The sequence below is a fragment of the Anser anser genome (assembly GCF_964211835.1).
Source record: "Anser anser genome assembly, chromosome: 3".
Classification (NCBI taxonomy): domain Eukaryota; kingdom Metazoa; phylum Chordata; class Aves; order Anseriformes; family Anatidae; genus Anser; species Anser anser.
In genome coordinates, this window is record NC_139722.1 from 85614120 (window position 1) to 85634583 (window position 20464).

At 41.2% G+C, this 20464-nt stretch overlaps 2 protein-coding genes across 2 annotated transcripts in view; one reads left to right on the forward strand and one right to left on the reverse strand.

Moving 5' to 3' along the window:
- Positions 1-9238, forward strand: SCCPDH (saccharopine dehydrogenase (putative)). The gene is made up of 12 exons (XM_083830358.1): positions 1-305; positions 452-564; positions 1069-1149; positions 1667-1796; positions 3275-3324; positions 3869-3999; positions 4510-4627; positions 5760-5879; positions 5981-6037; positions 6550-6661; positions 7186-7267; positions 7735-9238. The coding sequence occupies exons 1-12, from the start codon at positions 95-97 to the stop codon at positions 7838-7840; spliced, it is 1311 nt and encodes a 436-aa protein (XP_083686484.1). The 5' UTR covers positions 1-94; the 3' UTR covers positions 7841-9238.
- Positions 9098-20464, reverse strand: part of LOC310897114 (kinesin-like protein KIF28P) — a 26573-nt gene continuing 15206 nt past the window's right edge. Inside the window, exons 13-21 of the mRNA XM_083830355.1 lie at positions 20142-20286; positions 17912-18030; positions 17062-17169; positions 14966-15240; positions 13917-14051; positions 13114-13280; positions 12661-12767; positions 11700-11850; positions 9098-11466 (exon numbers count right to left, since the gene is read on the reverse strand). Of these exons, the coding sequence (XP_083686481.1) occupies positions 11021-11466; positions 11700-11850; positions 12661-12767; positions 13114-13280; positions 13917-14051; positions 14966-15240; positions 17062-17169; positions 17912-18030; positions 20142-20286 (1653 nt within the window). The 3' untranslated portion in view covers positions 9098-11020. The remainder of the gene's footprint in view (positions 11467-11699; positions 11851-12660; positions 12768-13113; positions 13281-13916; positions 14052-14965; positions 15241-17061; positions 17170-17911; positions 18031-20141; positions 20287-20464) is intronic.

The window sequence follows — 20464 nt, forward strand, 5'->3', positions numbered from 1 at the left end:
GGCGGGGCGGGGGCGGCGCCAGGCGGTGCCGGCCGCTGCCAGGCGCGGAGGGGCCCCGCAGAGCGGCGGCTGGGGCTCGGGCTCTGCCCTCGACATGGCGGCGGGCGGCGGCGGCGGCGCGGGGGAGCAGCGGCCGTACGAGCTGGTGGTGTTCGGGGCCAGCGGCTTCACCGGGCAGTTCGTGGTGGAGGAGGTGGCGCGGGCGGCCAGCGGCGGGGAGCTGCGCGGCGCCCTGCGCTGGGCCGTGGCCGGGCGGAGCCGCACCAAGCTGCAGGAGGTGCTGGAGCAGGCGGCCGAGAGGCTGGGTACGCACCGCGGCCGGGGGCCGGGCGGGCGGCGGGGCACCGGCACCGGCCGCTCCGTTGGGAGCGGCTCCCGGGCGGGGGCCGAGGGGCTCGGGAAGGGCCCCGGGGCCGTGATCCCGGCGGTGACGGCCGTCTCCGGTGCGCAGGGAAGGCGGCGCTGGGGCCGGAGGTCGGCGTGCTGCTGTGCGATGTGGGCGACCCGGGCTCGCTGGCCGCCATGGCGAGGCAGACCCGGCTGGTGCTCAACTGCGTGGGCCCGGTGAGTGCTCCCCCGCCGCGTCTCTTCGCCCTTTTTGTAAAGATAAGGTTTGGAAGAGAAGCCCGCGGACCTCTGTTTGGAGGCCTTGGGACGCTACAGAGCTCGAAGCGACGATGCTTCCAGCTCGTTCAGAGCAGATCAAAGTACGAGAGCTGGCAGTTAGATAATGGCAAGGTCTGTGAAGCTAGTTAGGCAGAGAATATGCAGATCATGCAAAAGGCATAAATTGAGATAAGAGATACTAAATCAGCTTTGGTGACCTTATCTTTTGAGAGAGATACGGTGGTTTGTGCAGCAATCTCCTTTATCAGTGATGAAGTTTGCTCTGCTGCTCCGGCCCTAACCTCCCCCCAGAAGACAAGACTATTACATTTGCCCCACTTAGAAAAATCAATAGCTATTAAGTGCTTCCTTCTCTGGTAGGTGTACGCTAGATGAAGCAGATGGGGTGAGTTATGTGGGGGGGGTTATTTTGTTACGTGTGCTGTTTTTTTCCTTCTTCAGTATAGATTTTTTGGAGAGCCTGTCGTGAAAGCTTGTGTTGAAAACGGTGCGAGCTGCATTGACATCAGTGGAGAACCCCAGGTAAGTGACATCTGAAAAATGCTACCTTACGTTAGGGCTCTCTTAAAGTACTTGGTTAGTATGTTTTATGTTTCTGCTAGCATTTTTGAACATGCAGACAAGTTCTGCCTCCTGATGCGCAATTTTAAGATACGTTAACTTTAGGATGTATGAATGTGTATTATTTGTATAGTTTTCTCACTTTTAGCCAAGAGTCCCTCAGGTTCTTTCTGGAAGTCCAACATTTTTAAATTATGTTTAAGCCTCAGTTGTGATTCCAGGTAGGAATTTTGGATAGATCACTTTTTTTTCCCACTGCTGAGACATTTTCATACCATAAAAGACAAATGATATGCATCTGTCTTAAAGATGTATATAAATAATTTATATAATATAAATATAATGTATATAATAATATAAATGTAACTAATTTGAAGTATGTAGGCTGCTATGATTTGAGATTAAAGCACTGATGGTTATTACTGGATATTGTCAAATATGGGATCTGCTTAAAGTATCTGTTCTGATTGTGTTTTAGTTTCTGGAAGGAATGTACCTGAAATACAATGAAAAAGCTGCTGAGAAGGGAGTGTATGTCATTGGAAGCTGTGGCTTTGACTCTATACCGGCTGATATGGGAGTACTGTACACCAGAGACAAGTTGAAAGGTGACTTTCTTAACATGACTTTATGCTGAAAAAGACACACAGGTTATGCTTTTCATCTGGTTTCCTAAAAAAATGCTTGTAGCAAACCTCCTTCAGTTTGTGTTTTTGCCTGCCTTTACCAGGTAACTAATTTCAGCCAAATCTGGTAGACAGATATAAAAGAAAATCTAAATCACGTTCCCATTAGATTCAAGCAAATTGGTGGTTAGGTAGAGATGGGATTCAAGGTGATACTGCTCACTGAGAAAACAGAAGGTTTGTTTGTTGGAAGTGGACTGCTCAGCCAGTGTGTGGGCATCTGTGGGCAAGCCACAGCATACTTCTTCTTGTGCAGTGAGAATACTGTAAGGAAGAGACAGTGGGGACAGGATGGCTGTAGGGAAGGGATTGCGAATCAGTGGATGATCAGGTTTCATAGGTTTTGTTTCTCTGCCTCCAGTACTGAGCAGCTGTTGTACAGACCTAAGTAGGTAGTGCCTTACAGTGCCTTTTCTGTCAAAAGCAGCTGGACAGTAACTCAGAGAATAAATATATTTGAGAAAAGATGTAAGATGATTTAATTCTCTGCAAAGAGTTCTTTATCCTAATCCCAAACAAGGATACTTTGTTCATCAATTCTGACTTTGTAACTGGAAGGGCCAGTAAGAGAATCCAAATGTTTTGCCTCTAATATTCTATTAAAATTGCTATTACATGCTTGATATTGGAGCATGTCATCAACTTTCAGTTTAATAAAACTAAATCTATAAAAGGATCTGATTAGAGGGAGAGAAGGAGAGGCATGAAAATGAGTATCTGGTTGTTCATGAGCTTATAATTTGATGTCTAATACCTGTTTTGAATAAAGATGTCTTTTATCTCTTCCTATTTTGACCTTCTGGTATTATCACCTGTCTATCCAGTTGCTTGTTATGTTTAGATCTGCCCTTACAGGAACAGTTTGTAAGCTCAGAAGGAACTGAGCAAAGTGAAACAAAGCAGAATTTGGAGTTGTTTTGTTTTGCTGTTCGCTACAACTAAGCAACCTTTGTTTTATGATATGTTGAGTGTTTTTTGCTTTTTTTTTTCTTTTTTTGTAATAAAAGCTACTGAGCTCTCCTAATTCATCTATGTTTCACAGCCGACGTTGTCCTTTATCGCAAAACTTTGGGGAAATCTAAATATGGCTTTTAATATTCTTTTCCTCTTTTGATTTATTATTTACATGATCTTATTAACTAGATAAAACAACTGTAGCATTTAATGACTCAAGATAAGTTTAATGACTGTTACTGAAATACTGTATGTATGAAATTATTATTTGCTAACAAAAAAAGCTCCAGATCTTAATCTTAGTTTACTTTCCTTTGAGATAAAGGTGTGTCTCTGCCCTGTCCACTAGCAATGTCAGGAGGCTGCCAGAGTGTCCTCTGGCTGTGTGAACTAACCTGAGTGTATATCCCAAGTAATTACCCTTTATGTTTTCTCCTCTTTTCAAGGTACCTTAACTTCTGTCGAAAGTTTCCTGACAGTGAAATCTGGACCTGAGGTTAGTTGGTTTATACCATCATGGGAACTTGTGATGACATCAGCATAGCCTATTTGAATAACTGTTGTTGCATTAATGCAGACCAAGGAACAAGCTGTGCCAGTTCCTTCATGAGTTTTTATTCTTTAGAAGCTAATATATATTATATATCTATATGATACTTTATTCTTTGGAAGCTAATAAAAAAGTATCCCAAGGAAGTGCCCTTTTGTAAGGTTTGTTTGCATGGGCTGACATAAAATTTGTTGTATTAAGCAGTTTCAAGAAATATTTAGGTTTTGCAGTTGATTTGCACAGAGACGTGGTAAGGACTCGTACACAAACCGTAGTGGATATGTAAGTGTGTTGCCAGTAATCCTAATGCTTTGGCTGTTTTTTTGTTGCTATTTGTTGGGGTTGTTTTGATATACTTGATAGTGCATGTAATCAGAATACATTTGTGTAATAATTTTGTAATGCTATGTAATAATTCCAAAGTCATCATTAAAATAATATTTAAAACCTTATTAACTGCATTAATTATTGTTTCATGGTATTTTACCAGGGTGCTTGTATACATGATGGGACTTGGAAGTCTGCTGTTTATGGCCTCGCAGATCAAGACAACCTGAAGAAGCTTCGAAAAAAGATAGGATATGCCCCTGTTCCAGTAGTTGGTGCAAAACTTAAAAGAAGGTATAAAAAGCTTAAAATGTGAAACAAGCTGTTTTCTAACAGTTCCAGGATTTATTATATAGAATGTTAGCATATTATTAAATGCTAAAAATATGCATTTAAGACTTTAGGAAAATCTACACATACACACACTTGTCTGGTAGAATTGAAGATATGTTCATATTTCACTGAAAAATAACATGGTAGCATTTACCATGTCTCACAGTTAGCGTGTTCTAAAAGACTTAGTGGCATGGCAAACTTTTATTTCAGAAGCGATGAATGTAGAATGGAAAAAACAAATATGAGAATATTATTTTGATTATCATATTTATCCTAGCTATAGTTCATGGAATCTCAAGTTGAGCCAAGGATAAATTTGAATCATTGAATTGTTTTACTTTCAGTGAAAAGAGATAATGTCATAAAAATGCTTGAGAGAAAGCCAGTGTTGATAGCACTGCTATGATCAATTTCTTTGTTTGCATGAAGTTTTGAATGTTTTTTGTGAATGTTTTTTTCCATTTGCAGAGGACTTGCGTTCTACAGTCAGGAATTCAAACAGTACGCTATTCCATTCATGGGATCTGATGTTTCTGTCGTGAAACGGTCTCAGCGCTATTTGCACACACAGTTGCAGGAAACACCAGTAAGTTACTGCTACTAGTGTAGTATGTCTTTTATTTTAATTTTCAGCAAATCCCTCCTATATGTAATAATAGTTCTTTGTGTAGATCGGTGTACCAGGGTTTCTGCAGTTAAATAAATAATAATGAGCTTTTGCTTGTGTAGAGAAAAAGGCTTGTTCTCTTGATTATCTTTTGGAAGCTGCTTGACCTGATGTGGTCCAGGTTCTTCTGCATGCCCGGGCCTGTTTCATACTGTGTGATATCCTGCCTGATGAGCTTGCTTTCTGCTGCTAGAAAAATAATTCTAAGAGTCTTTTGTAGGGTTTTTATGCTGTCTGATTTCTGGGTATGTATTTGTAAGGAATGGAAGCTTTGGGTTACAGAAGTGTTTGAAGAGTGGGCTTCATGCTTTTAGGAAACTGTAAAGGTATTTAGTTCTGTACCTGTGCAGAGGCTTTTTTGTTATATCAATGAAGATTTTAAAGGCATCATAAGGGTAGTCTATGTAACAATAGACAGGTTGGTATCATGTACTAAATTTTGTCATAGATAAATTATATGCTGCTCACTTGTATTTGGAAACTTCTTTTATGCTTGAGTCTCTGGTGTGCAGAGTGAAGGCAACATGGAGTGTGTTGGTGGTGAGAAGGATGTATAGTTCTTGTTTTCCATGGTTCCCTGAGAGGAGACCAGCACTGACAGTTCATGTAACAGCTGTGCATAATCGCTGGCATCAGTTAGGGTTGAAGGTGTCAGTGCTCTAAAAATATACTTGGAAATATTAATGAGAAAGTTTTGTTGTTGCTATTCCAGAATTGTAATGCAAGGCCTTGGTTTCTCTTAAATTAAAACACAGAGAGAAGGAAAGGAATATCTTGGGAAAGAAGCCTGAAATCAGATACAGAAGACAACTCTAAGTTTTCCACTGTTGTTTACCATACTCTCTCCATCTCCATTCTGTAGTTACATTGCTTTCTCATAATGAATTATAAAGTCAAGTGTTATTCAAGGAGTTGTTTAGAACTCAGCTGTTTAAAAGTCTTCTGCAAATGGCTCTATGTTGTATTAAAAACTTGCATCCTGCATTTTTAAAAATGAATCTATGAAAAAATTTTGATGTAAATTCTATCACTGAAAATGTTTTTGCCTTAGGTACAGTATGGTGCTTATGTGAATATAGGTGGTCTTGGCTCTGTTGTGAAGCTGATGATTGCTGGCATTTTATTTCTTCTTCTTGTGAAATTTAGCTTTGGAAGAAAACTTCTCACAAAAGTAAGTGTACAAAGCACAAAAGAATTAAGTGCTTGGAGGCTTTTTTTCTTTAGGTTAACGTGAGGTTTTTTGTTGTTTTCCTTTTCCCTCTCATTATATAGTATCCAGAATTTTTCTCTGCTGGACGTTTCACAAAGAAAGGACCAACCCAGAAACAGGTAACTGACTGCTTTCCATCCTAGTTATTGAAGAAGTTCGTTATGGTAATGGTAGAATAGTAAGCTGTGGTCTACCACTTAGTCTCCAAGAAATAAATCCTTTTTAAATGCACACTGTGTATGCCTATGAATATTTAAGTCATCATGCCTTCTGTTATTAGGTATGTGGAACTGATACAAGAAAAAGTGGATCAAATTTCTAGGTCTGATGTATTCACATGAATGGCTCACAACATACAAACTGTCAAAGGTGATGACAGATTGAGTAGCAAAAACTCAAGCCTGAAAGCAATGAGAGAATAAATGGACTTTAGGGCTGTAACTGTTCCAGTAAAGTGAAAGCGATTATCTAACTGTGATCATACCTTTTAAGCAATGACTCAAAATATAACTGCTTTCGTGTTTAGATGTATCACGGCATTTGGCATAATACTTACATTTACTACTCCTGTTTGCTTGATAGAAGTGAGTTACTGTTTTGGTGACCACGCTTCATGTCTTGTTCCCTACAGATGGATGAAACCTCCTTCACAATGACGTTTTTTGGCGAGGGTTACAGTGAGGGGCAGAATCCACAGAACGGCAAACCAAATGTAAAGATTTGCACTCAAGTGAAAGGACCGGGTATGTATGTTAGCAGCTAACTGCATCACATTTCCTACCCTGATACACGGTTATGGTTCCACTACCATCTACTAAGTCAGCAGGCTTTAGAGAGTACTGTCTTTATACTAGTATGCATTGTAACCTGCTTTTTGAACAGTTGTGGAGACAACAAGAATGTACATTCAGAAGGGAGTTAATGAACCATTGCTACTTTAAATAACAGTTTATGTAGCCAGATGTAAGCAGGGTCACATCAAAAAGTCTTTTAAGCACAGACGTGCAAAGCTCTTGCTGTAGTGAAGAGCTTGCTGTCACTTTGCAGTGATAACTCACGGTTGTGGTTGTGTGGTTATAGGCTTATATTTGAGGCAGATCTCTGTTCACATTAGTTCTTAAGGACTTCTTTAGCTATTTAGGATGATAGCCAGGTTAAAAAAAAAAAGCAAGCTAATCTTAAATGGAGATAGCATGCCATAAAAAAAGATTAAAATTTGAAATGTGAATTTTGTGTTTAAACACATTGTATGTTTGGTTTTCATCAGAACCAGGCTATGTTGCAACTCCAATTGCAATGGTTCAAGCAGCCTTAGCTCTTCTGGAAGATGCAACTTGTCTGCCTAAACAGTAAGTACTTTCCTATGTAGAACACATTGATTTCCATTACAGCTACTGTGTGCATGTTTCTCTTTGAAAATACAGATTCTCTGTAACCCTGTGGATTGCTTTCTTACCTCACTCAAATGGCAGTGCTATTAAACATGATCCTTGCTGTGCAAGGGAGATAGTTCACCATGATAAAGTCACTTACTCTTCATCTGCCTTTCAACTTGAAAGGATGTAATTACAGTTTTTAGTTATGTTTTTGCAGCATCCACTGCACCAGTGTCTATATTTTCAGCTATGGAAAAATTTCTATTGAGTTTGCTAGATGCAGAAATGAGTTCTAAAGGTAACCAGCTTGCTCACATGCTCTGTCTGGCACAAAGTGGCTTTTCCTTTCCTAGACAGGGAAACATATTTTTGACTTCAGATAAAGGTAGCATTTGGTCACTGTACCACTAATGTTTTTCTCTTTTGATTTTTGTTAACAGAGGTGGAGTATATTCTCCAGGAGCTGCCTTCTCTAAAACAAAACTGATTGATCGCCTCAACAGCCGTGGTGTTGAATTCTCTGTTATTAGCCAGCCTGAAGTCTGACATCAAGGCATAACTGTATGAACTAACATCTTACCTGTGTCTAATTCCAATAAAGTTCATTTGGCTGTAGAAGCGTAATCATAAAATAGTTGCATTGTGCTGTTGTTTACAGCAGAAAAAATAAGCTAAAAAGTATAATAACGTATGCTATAATGGAAAAAAAACCTTAAAAGATACTGAGTTTTAATTCATGAACGTAATAAATCAGTGATTTATTGGGTACTAGTTCTAGAACGTTGTTTAATCTCTTTCACCTTAAGTTGCGGAACAGCAGCCTAAGTTTTAAGTTACTACATAAATCAGTCTGCAATTAACCACAACCTTCTCACCGCAACTATTTGAAGCAGGCAGGCCCTGGATACCAAGTGCCTTAGCAGATGAAACTACTAGTTATTCCTCATGCCTGTTTGGGATAGGCACGGTTACCTTTTGGTGTTCTTACTTTTAAAGGCTTAGTACCCATAGTCAAGTCAAAGCAGTTGTTTTTTTCTTAAGGTTTAAGGAGTAGTTTTGTCTTTTTGGTGGGTTATTATGAAGATCAGCTGGCTGTACTTGTCTTAAGTAGACAAGTACTGTTGACTTTCGGTCCTACCAGCTTGCCTGTAGCAAGGCATACTAAAAAAGAGAAAACCCATGTTGTAATATAGAGCTAGCTGAAGACCAGTTGCCATTTCATCCTTTCAACTGAGAACAAGTCATTCTAGCATAATAAGTGCAGTATGCAAAGCAGTGTCAAAAACAATGCATTTACAAAGTGACTAAGTAGCAGCCTTGTCAGTATAGTAACTGTAGGAAGTTACACTACTTCTAAACTGTTGAAACAAATTCCATATTTGTTTGTAAATATTAAGTTACCTTTCAGGAGTCTTTGTGGTTGGATGATAATACATCTAGCAAACTATTTTTTTGTAGTACATCTGCATTTCATAATATAACAGCTTTTTTTCCCACTTACAGCTTGCTGAGATCAGAGCATTGCTACAGATGAACTTAATATTTCTGAAAAACTTCATTTCTTGTCTTAGCGTGAAACAGATTTGTAACGAGTGATTTTTAGAGGCTGATACCATAAACAAAAAAAAGCTGAGGGAGTGGGTATAACATTTGCTTTAAACTATGGTGTATATAAAATGCTCGTGATAAAACTTAAAGACAAACTGAAAACTCACTTTGCACTTCGATGTCTTCCTTGGAGGGAATCCTCAAGATTTGCTATGTGCTGTGTATTCCCGCTTCTTCTTAACTATAAGAGCAACATCACTTTTCAGCTTGTAAATGGTTGACTCAAGTTGTTTCCCAAAATCACTTATCATCTGTGATTGTCTCTCTGTAAAAAGACGCAGTACCTGCAAATTATCTTCCTGCTAAAACATAATAAAATAAATGAGTTGGGCTGAACAACCATGTCATTTTTTTTACTTAAACAGCAAAGAATACCTGAAGGTCTCAGGGGTTTAACTAAGGCAGTAACTGAATAAAAGGGAGGCAACTGCTAGAATAAACCACAGCCTCAAAAACTAAAATTAGGATTATAATTGCATGTTCTTTTGCCAAGGAGAATAGTATGCATCACAACAGGAAGGATGTGCTTAGGAAGGTAGCTCTGCTCTTTCTCCAGGCCAGATGAATTGCACCACTCGCTCTTTTGCAGCAACAGCTGAGGGAGTAAGACTGGGCACAAGCCAGAGCTTACTTCAGAGCTAACTTTAACTAAGTGGCAATTAATTTTTCATGTATGCACAAAAGAGATCTTGTGCCTTTACAGTATCTTTTGTCCTTGAGATAACCACCCATCATCCTGCTACTAGATAACCAGAAATTAAGCACTGGGTTTTAGAAATGTATAGCCTGTAAGCATCTAATACCTTGTTGATACACAGTTTAGTTCTTCAATTGCAGAAAACCAATACCAAGATCAGGAGAAATGCACATTTGCTTTATAATTAATGTCTCTTATTCTGAGAAGAAAAACTTGATCTGCATCCCCACAACGGTTATACTAAAAATGCAGTGTGGTTCTCTAGGCTAAGGATTAGGCCAGCATAAGAAGAAACAGTGAACAGCTAACAACTTCCCTCTGCACAGAAAACATAATACACAGTTCTTTAATACAGTTGGGACTGAAGTAGTTGTTGGACTAAAATTCAGATCATGCTACTCTTAACCCAGATGCTAGAACTGCTACACTTACTTACAACATCAAATACAGGATGCTGTTAGAGTTTGTTTTTTCCCTGCTCCCAACCACACAAAGAGCAACCTTTTCTTCAGCTGAGATAGTGGAACGGAATTACATTAGGTTATTGATGCCTTCCTCCCTGATTTCTCCCTGGCCTAGGTAGTAACAGTTCACGACAGTCTTAAGGCCTAGAAGGGCTTTATAAATGCTTCCTAAAGAAAAAAATGCTTCCTAAAGAAACAAAAAAAAGCCTGCTTTTATGTATGCAGATTTACAGTACTCAATACAGGCTGTTTCAAATGACTGCTGGAGGTTGGGGAAGGCACTCCAGCTCTGAGCTGCGTTTTAGGCCAAATACATAAGAAGCCAAAACAAACTGATGTTTACATGTTTCTAACTTGTTCCCTGCAGAAAAACCGTAAACAGTGTAAACAGGAAAATGATAAACCAGTTGAGGAGACTTTCTTACTCTGTATAACCAAACGTTATGTAGAGACAAAAAAAATCAAAGCAGTTCAGTGTTGCTGGCAAGAAACTGGGCTATTGAGCAGTAACAGGAAGAGCTAAAGCCCTCATGAAAAGGTCGCACCATGAAAGCCTACATATGCCATAAAGTCTCCTTGCCAGCGTCAGTAAAAAATGGCTTCATTGCCAAGCAATCTAGAAGACTTCCTGAATACCAAGCCAACCAAGTCTAAAAGCCCATTTGCATCACACCCCTGACAAATCTGACCTGTGTTCTGGAGGGTAGTTTTGTGCTGAAGAGTTACTGCTTACTTAAAGTTGTCAGAGCCTGAAGTAAATGCTTATGTAAATTAAAAAAGACAAAAAGAACCATCCTGAAGAAACTGTATAAAGAAGATGATGACAAGCTAACTCCCATGAAGCACTACGTAGACATACAGCTAAATACCTAACAGGCCTGGTTAACGTATGGCTTCTCTGATAAGCAGGCACTTCTGCAGCAACATGCCCACTTCAGTGTGAGGCTGTTCAACTCTCTAGTGTTCAAACCTGCATGTCGGACTGCACACAGTCTGCAGGTCTTGGCAGTACCTCTGGTCCTGTGCAAAACGCCTGGAAAACTCCAGGATAAGAAACCAATTGTAGCCCAACCATACCCATCCTGTGATTCTGTGAACTTCCAGTTCTGAAACCTCCAGTTTCAGATTCCTAAAGCTAGGACAAAATTCCTTAGAAAAGTGGCCTCTGATGCTTAAACTTGCAAAAACTTTGTAAAAAAATGTAAAAACTTCACCTACCGGTGGCCTGGAGTGCTTCAGCTGAAGGAATTGCTGTCTGACTACATTCATGTTTTGATAGAAGATCTTAAGGGCCTTGGCAAATTCTGCATCACAGCTGGTCCGATGGCTGCACATCTCTTCAGTTTCTCCCAAAGGCTGTTTCATCATCTTAATTGTCTTGGTAGGTGACTCAGATTTCTTCTCTAAAATGCAAAAGACATTTTTTTTATTAATAAACTAAAATAATTTTAAAAATATATATCGATCTTGAAATTATTGTCATTGGAAATGGCAGGCTAATTCCCTTTGTCTGAGGAGAAAAATTCAGGGGGATATAAATTAACTTTCTGTAGAGCCTGTGTCCTAGGGCAGTACTGGTAAGGGAGAACTGTAGCAGAAGCATGAGTTACTGAGACAGTTTGTGATGAGCACTGACTTTCGTGGTGTCCTGTGTCCCATTTCTTTAGTTTGTCTTGAAGAAGGACATTTTCTTCTCTTAAAGCTCTGTTGACCTCTCTCAGCAGCTCTGTCTCTTGTTCCATCTGCAGCAGCTTCCGGTACAGTTCAGTCACCTTGTTACCTGTATCCTGGATTTTTTAGAAAACTGCAGTTCAGATAATTATCACCAAATCCTTACTGATTCCTGTCTATGAAAAGCACTTCTAAACAGATAAATGGATATTCCCAATGGGGTAATGGAACTGTTACATTCTTCATGATATTGAATTTTGAAAACAAACTTTTCTATAGCTTCAGATGGATATTTTTTCCTTCCTTACAGTTTTATTAGCCCTTTAAACAAACATTCATTATTTCCCCAGCTGCCAAGCCAATGTTCACCGGTCTGTTGTCATGGTATTTCATTAGCAAAAGCGGTAAGAGAATTTCTGCAAGTATCAGGGGCAGTGCTTTAGCTTTACTGTCTCTTTCTGTATGTGTGTATATGCATGCATACATATAGCTGTATTTATACACATAGAGAAATATATACATATATATATATATCTAAAACAATTGTATTGAAACATACGTGTGAGCACACATGCACCTGTAGAAATCGCTTAACTGCTTTCATTTCTTTTACAGTCTTTTACTCTCTAATGTAATTAAATAAGCTGGCAAGGTCAAGAAACATTTACAATGGAAGCACCTCACTGCGGTGCTCCAGCAAATGCGTACAGAGCTGCTCAGCACTTGCATCCTGCAGCTGCGTTACACCCCCGCCAGGGTCTGTCATCCATTACAGTGCTTCAGAGCAGTACACAGGGAGTGCTTCAGGCTCAGACACAGCACTGTGCTTCATTAGACGTTTCCCTGCAGCCTTTGCTCATTTCATATTCCCATGAAAATCAAGTGGGTTTGTCGAAACGTAGTATCAGTAATCCACGTACACTTACCAGACCAGCACTGCTTGCAGTCAAAGCTTTGGGATTATCAACCACAACAGTGCCCTCACTTGTGAGCAAAAGACCATCCAGGGAGTAGTCCATCTCCACGCAACCTTCTGCAGCAAAGGAAAGACAAAGCATGGTCAGGACTCGGCCATCACTTGCTCTTTGCTACTGGTGCCCTTATTGTACGCTGTGTGCAACACCTAAGGTATACACAGTGTACAGCCTCTTTTCAAACTCTGAATTCAAGGCAGAAATAGCCTTTTCCTTAGCACTTCATCCAAGCTGTGAGCCAACATGATCATTTTAAAATTATACCAGGAAACCACTAACTGCTTTTCACATTCTGAATGTTTTTGTATCCGTAATGATGGACAATACAGTTTGAACCATCACTGAAGGAGAACATAAAATATGTGATATAAGACTTTCAAAAGCAAAAATTTCAGGAAGAAATACCTTGAAGTCCCCACAAATCAACAATTAAAGCATTTTTCTGTAAATAATTCAAAAATTCATAGGACGCATTTAGAGCTGAGAAATGGACTGTTTCTTCTATCTTCGGATTCACATTTTTCCAGATAGGTTTTGTGTATAAAGAGCGTGGAAGATCATAAACTGTATACCTAAAGACAAAAAATGCAAGCATAAAAAAACAATTAAAAACCAATTCAGTCTCTGCAAATGTCACTATTTAAACAGACACAAAATTTGAGCAGAAACAAATACTGCAGCATTTCAAGGTCAGCTGTTCTTTCCTGCTCAATAAAGTGCCTTATGCAGTCATTCAGCACCCGCAGGACATGTGAAAATATTACTGTACTTTATTAATTTTTAGTACTTATTCTGTTGACAGCAGCAGTGTGGCATGCTGTCAAAAATGCACAAAAAGCTTTAAAGTATTCATAACTCCATTTTTTATTCTGAGACTTCTAGCTTTCTGCCTATTCAGTAATCCATGGGGCATTTTTCCAGCTCCACCCATATCTTTGAGGATAACAAATGAAGTCATGTAAATCCTTGCTCAACACAGACCTTTTAAAAATGGGAGGGATATTTTTAGGCCAACACTGCATATCTCTCTGCAGTTTCAGAGATTCAAGGTTAAATTCTTGCTGCAGCTTAAAGACCCAAGCAAAAGAGATAATGGTTTCTGCAGGCTCATGACTTCCACGGGAGCAAGGCTAAACCTGCTCTCAGTTTCACCAGAAGCACAAAACAGGCTTGTTCTGAGGAAGCAAGGAGTTGGTGCAACACAATACCCTATCTGAATGCCTCTTCCCACAGCATCCCGCAACCATTTGACTCCAAGGCATTCTGCAACGTGAATCTGGAAATCAACCCTTCGCCCCAGCAGCTCCAGCGGATCAACGACCATATCGTCCTCCCCAAAGAGTCTGCAAAGAGAAAGAACAGCACTGCAAATCTGACCCTGGTCCTCAATCAACATCAACACAGGGTGATAACTGAAATGAGGAGGACACTGGGATCAGAGAAAAGATCTGCTATTTATGTGACATGAACATTTTGATAACTAATAATTAGTGGCAAATGAAATGTCAGTTTTATGTGACAGCTAGTGTGCTGGTTTTGTTTTTTTCTTCCTCTGCACATCCCCAAGTTAGGACAGAGGCTATGTGCACTTCATTATCATATGTTGCTATACAGAAAACAGCTATCCTGGAAAGAGAAAAAAAAAGAGTCAGAAAGACAATATGGACACAGAACCGTTCAAAACAGAGAAGGACTAACCTGAATATATTTTGCAGTATAATTATTATCTCCATCAGATGAAGAAGCTTCTATGTTCACAGCAACATTACTCAGCTAAAAGAAACTTAGCTGTGATATTTCCAGCCTGCAAAGATCTCCAGGTATAAAGAAAGGGCCTGAGGAACAAGAGCGGGAACTTCTGGCCTATCTAGCCCCTTGCAGATACTGCAGGAGGAAGACTGCTCAGCTCTGGCCGTCCCTCCCCTGTGAGTTGCCAGCTCCAGCTGGGGACAGCGACAGAGCTGTCAGTCAGCAGGGCTGAGAGTGTGAAAGACACAGTTCCTGGGGCCCTCCCTTCAGAGGACTTCAGCACAGGCAGAAGTGGGGACCGACTGCCCCTTGGTGTTGTCTAATGGGTCTGGAGCTGATCCCCGCTCCCAGTTACAGCAGTAAGATCTCTGAATGTCTCCCTCTTTCACATTTTGCTCAGCACTGCCAGCCTTCATTCCCAGTCACACATTTCAACAGGTGAAGCTCCCCAGTTCCTTTAACAAGGAATGACCGACAGCTCTCCAGTACGGAGGCAGCGGATATTTACCTCCCATCGCTGGAGCACGGAGACAGGTTGATCAGCACGACAGCTTCCTCCAGCCCTTCGGAGTTCAGCAGCTCAGCCTGCTCCTCCAGCTTCATGCGGTACGCCAGTGCCTGCAGCCAAACGTGAGCGGATCCCACATGGACAACCTCCACTGGGTCCCAGAATGGATCGCTGTCCTGGTTCACGTCCGTGTTCTCCCCTTCCAGAAAACGCTGGTAAAGTTCCTCCATTAGGAACTTCCTATTAATGAACTTGGCCTTTGACCATACCCACACCTACGGAGGAGGCACAGGAGAAGTGATGAACTTGGGCAGTCATGGACAAGGAGAACAGTAAAGCACCTCTCCACCTTGAGATCAAATAAACTTGGAGTCACCTCTGACATCTGTGTGTTCAAGCCGCTCCTGAAAAAACTAGCCTGTGCTGCACAACCTGCTGAAGACATATACTTTAATTTTAATTTCCTTTTCGATAAAGACTGTTAGCTTATTTCTTAAGGGGCTATGGAGGATCGCTGATCATCATTCTCTTTACAACAGTCCTGTATGTGCAGGCCGATGTGGTCACCTCTTCTCTAGAACAAATGAAATTCAGTTCTTTCAGCCTTTCATATTGACTGAAGTAATTTGCAGCTCTTAGAATTTCATATTTAAAATATACGATAAACTGTTCTGACTAAGCTATCTCAAAGTTTATACAAACACAATAGAAAGAGATTTGTGTTACAGGCTGGTGTTTGGAGCATTCACCTGTAATAAAGAAGCATGAGGCTTAAGACTCTGCTCCAAGGAAAGATCATTTATCAGGCAGAATGGGGATTCGAGGGATTTATTAGAACACAACTACCTTTCACATTCATTCCTTCATTTCATCCCAGCCCAATATTGCTTGTTAATTTGCTTCTTCTGCATTAAGATAGTCTTCCTTTGATCTTATTTTCCGTTGTTTCCAGCTTTAATATAATTTGTTATTACAACCAGCAGCCGAGAAAATACCACTAAATCTAAAGAAATCACTCTGTTTGGTTCCTGAGGTTCCTTCTCCTGGTTCCATCACTGTTTTTAAAGAGCACATAAGGGCCTCATTATCTACAGCCTAAGCTTTGCACATGCCAGATTTATACAAGAACAAATGGAAATGCTTTCACAAAAAAATACAATGGCATCGTACGTTGCAGCTGCAGTGGTTTCAAAGACTAATGGACATCAATGATGGCAAAATGAGGACAGACCAAAATGAGGATAAATTACATCATAAAGTGCTCCTGTAAACCAACAGTTTACAAATTAGAGTGTGTCTAAACGGGACTATTAAATATATGAAGTGAAAATGTAAAATTGTTTTTCTTTGTCCAACAGTAGCACTCTCAAATATTTCAAATAAAATGGTAACAAGCAGTTGTAAAAAAATCTCTTGTTTCAGAAAGGAGAGCTAAAGATCTCTCCTCCATTATTTAAAAGGTGAAGCTTTGTTGCTAAGCAGCCAGAGATCAGCTGCAAGGGAGCAGCAGCACCGAAGGAGGTGTCAGTGACAGAGCCACCAGACGCTGCTGAAGCTGACCTGGTGCTGCAGGGCCTGCGGGGACGTCGCAGTGAGGTCTCGGCAGCGAGGGCCCTCAGCGGGAGGTTCTCTGGCAGCCTCCCCCTGCACTTACTGACATCAAACACGCCTGCTTTATTTCACCAGGAGCATCCCTGCTGTGATGTTCAGTGACAGAAAATGTCTGAAGGTAGCTAACTGCACCCAAATGCTAAGGCAGACACAGTCCTCGGGAGGGCAGAAATAATATACCTTGAGGACCTCCTGCAGGTGCCAGAAGCTACCCAGGAGCATGGCTATCCTGTGAAAAAGCAGTACATGGGTTCCTTTTGAAAAGCGAACAGATCCATGGGCTAAGGAGGAGTGCATTTCATGTATGGAGGTACACAAAAAGGGCATCAAAGAGTGGAAGAGTAAAAGAAGAGCGTGGGTCTGTTAGGACACAGCAGAGACAGCCATTGCAAGGATTCAACATGTTTGGCTTGAGAATGAGCACACAGCCTGCATCTTTCTTACCTTCTCTTAATGCCTGCTCTTAACGCATGAGGCCTTCTTACCTGATTTGTCGTTGCATGTGTCACTTTTACTGTTATTTCCTTTTGTAGGTCATGGCCTCTGGAGTCCGATAAGGCTAGGTTTTTCACTTTCAGTTCAAATTTGAGCTCCTATTAATTAATAAAGTTTCTTCAGCACATTCAAATCCAAGACACCTTTTGCTACATAATTTGGCAATATTTTCATCTAAGAGGAAAAATTATATATATATATATATATATAAGAAATTATCTATTTTCTTATAGAAGAAATTCTCATAACAATCTTTCTGCTGTGTCTAGGACTTGACAATCCCAATATTTCAGATTTTGGAAATCCACCTAGAATGAGGCTTCCTTTACATACCTCACTGTCACCACACTAGCATCATACTCTCCCATCAGGGTACACAGAGAAAGGAGAATCCTTATCCTAACCAGTTTATTTCAATTTTTCCTTCAGGAAACTTCTCCAGAAGTTAGCAAGTTAGTTAGTTAAAATGCTGGGAAATTGTTACAGTCCATCTAGATTTCCCTTTGGATCAATCTCATTATTCCTAATAAAGACTGAGGAGGAATTCTCCCTTCTTGGACTTTTCATCCCCTTGAAAACACCATGGCAGCCACTGTTCGTGTATTTATACAGTACAACTACCCTGATACTGCGTTTGCGGCCTGCATTCCCAAATTCATGTTCCCCCCATCTCCTCTTCTCTCTACCTGCCAGGCGGTGAGGGAGACTGGGGAAAGCAAAAGGAGTGGGGCAATAGAAAGAGCAAGAGCAATGGCAAATGCTCTTACAGTTATTTCTATTCACACTCAGAAACGTACCAAACGAGTGTAACCCGCAGAAGCTGGGAGAAGCCTCACTCACCTTCTTCAGCTCCTGGCTCATCTGATTCGCCTCCGCCACCAGCGGCATCAGCTTGATGTAATCGTGGAACGCCGCCAGGACGCTGGGGTCTGCTCTGCCCTCCCCGCTGCCCGCAGCGCCTTCCCGAAGCGGTGCGTCAGGGGGCAAACAGAAGGGGTAAACAGGCTGCCACCCGACCCGTGGGCAGCTTTAGGGGGGTGCTCATCGACTGCCAAAATACGATTTAATGCTTCTGGCCCATGCCACTCTCCTGCTCTGAGCTGGGTGGTTGGCACGCAACCTGCTCTCATTCCATGGAGAGAGGGCAGCACAGGAGGAACAGCAGCAGAAACACATGCTTTGCTCACAGCAGCCTACTTCGCCTTTCTTTCCAAATCGGACTGACAAACGGATCAGATTAGAAAGTGGATGTCAAGCAGGGAGCTTCTGTCCTGCCTCATGTCCTGCCTGTGAAGGATTTCCCCCAAACTGTTGGGGGAATGACAACTCTGATGTCAGAGTCCACTTTGGCGCTCCTGAGAACAGAGTTTCACTGTTCAGTCATTAATTCCGTGCTGTCTGGGGGTAGGGACTGCTTTTTCTTAGGAATTTAGGTTTTGCAGACCAATCCAGGATGAAAAATGTGGATATAACATCTGGATTTGAAGCAGACAAAAGTAGGCATACTTGGATAACTGGCTCAGCCCGGTCTGAACACCTACAGATTTTGGTGATGCAACTGAACATCAGCTGAATAATTTTATTTATTTATTATTATTTTTTTAAAGACAGAGCATGTGTGCTTGGGTACCAGAACAGTTCATTACACACAAGTGCTGAGGTGCATATTCGCTGCATCCCTCCCCACAGGAGTGAGGCAACGCTACCGAGTTTCAGGCCTCTAGGCCTAGTCCTCTGGGTGCCCTCAGCACTCCCGGAGATGCTCATCGCAGGTGATCAGCTGGAGCTCAGCCAAATGCCTGAAGGCAGCGGTGTGATTACAGTAACAGCTCTCCCGTTCTGTCAATTACTGAACATTTCTAGAGGGATGGAGTAATTCAAAAGATGAAATGTCAGGGCCATTTAGGAACTCAAAATGGCCTGGCGGATTTGCACACAATTAAAAAACAATGCACAAACCCCCAAGTTCTTTAAGAATAATAAACGTCTGAAAGCAAAAGATCTACATGACATATTCCCAGGACCTTGGGATTGTCTATTTTATATTTACCAACTAAACATTTTGCTCACTGGACTGAACACGTTAAAAGAGCTGTCAGGAAAGTGAACTACAAAAAAAATAATTTTAAGAAAAGTACTGGAGGGTAGCATTTCCCCAATGTACAAAGAGAAAAATATAAGTAGATGAAAAAATGGGAGGAAAAAAAAAGGAGCAAATTTTAGAGGAGCAAAGGGAGTGTTTTGGACGACAGCAAAAGAATATGTAACGTTATATTTTGTACCACTATTACCTAATGTGATCACATACCCAACAAAAAATCCAGCATAGAGAGCTTATGGAGGAATGTTAAAAACAAAGGGAAAGACTATTTCAGTGTACATCTGGTGATCCTGCCTGCAAGAGCCTTCTCAGAGAGAAGCTACTCAGACAATAAAACGGGCTGTGGAAGGCGGCACTGACTGCGTGTGCTGTGCAGCGTGCAGTCCTGAGCGGCCCTCTCATCTGGAGTGCTCCTGCATTATTAAAAGTAATCTGATCTCATGTAATCCCATCAGTACTGTTCACCTTTTTTTTTTTTTTTTTTTTGGTAATATAAGAAGCAGTTCTAGCACTAAAGAAAAAAAAAAAGAGAAACTATGGTAAGAATTGGATCTGTGTGTAATAAAAGCCAAAATAATTATCCAGACCCTCAGCTGTCAGTCTGCTCATTCTGAGACACAGAACAAATGCACATTTTACTGTTTATCAACATGACAGTATAAGTAAGATCACATATGTAACAGCTAATAGACGTGTCCTTTGTTTCTTGAAATAGCACATGAACTCATAATTTCAAAAAATTAAAAAGCATTTCTCTTTCTATAGTATTAGATAGATATGAAGCAATTTTTCTGACTCATGGCTGCTTCCTCATAAGGAACTACACAGCCTCCAGCCCCCAGCAAGAACAACATGCGAACTGCAAAATGATAAGGCAGATTTTGAAGGTGTGTGCACATGATCCAGGGTGTGACAAAACACCAGTCCCCACAGAAGAGCATCACCCAGTGCCCAAGCAGTGGTGCTTACCAAGTTTATCCACGCTGAAACCTTCTGCTGCTGCCAACTCAGACTGAAAGAAGTCATAGTCGTATCTGCTCAGGTCCTCCTCTGTTCGTTCTGCAGGTGGCCCGACATACAGGTAAGCACTGTTTGATCCCAAAATAACACGATCCTGAAAGGTTAGACACAGGATGCTGCTGAAGTCATGGGTACAGCATGGCAAGTGTCACCGAAGGGTGAAGTGTTTGCAAACTCTACACAAGCTGGCAAGACTGTAAAGAGAAGTGCTGGAGAGGGGAGGACCTGTGTGCTCCCATGGGCAAGGAGGGGGTTGACAAAAGGTGATCCAA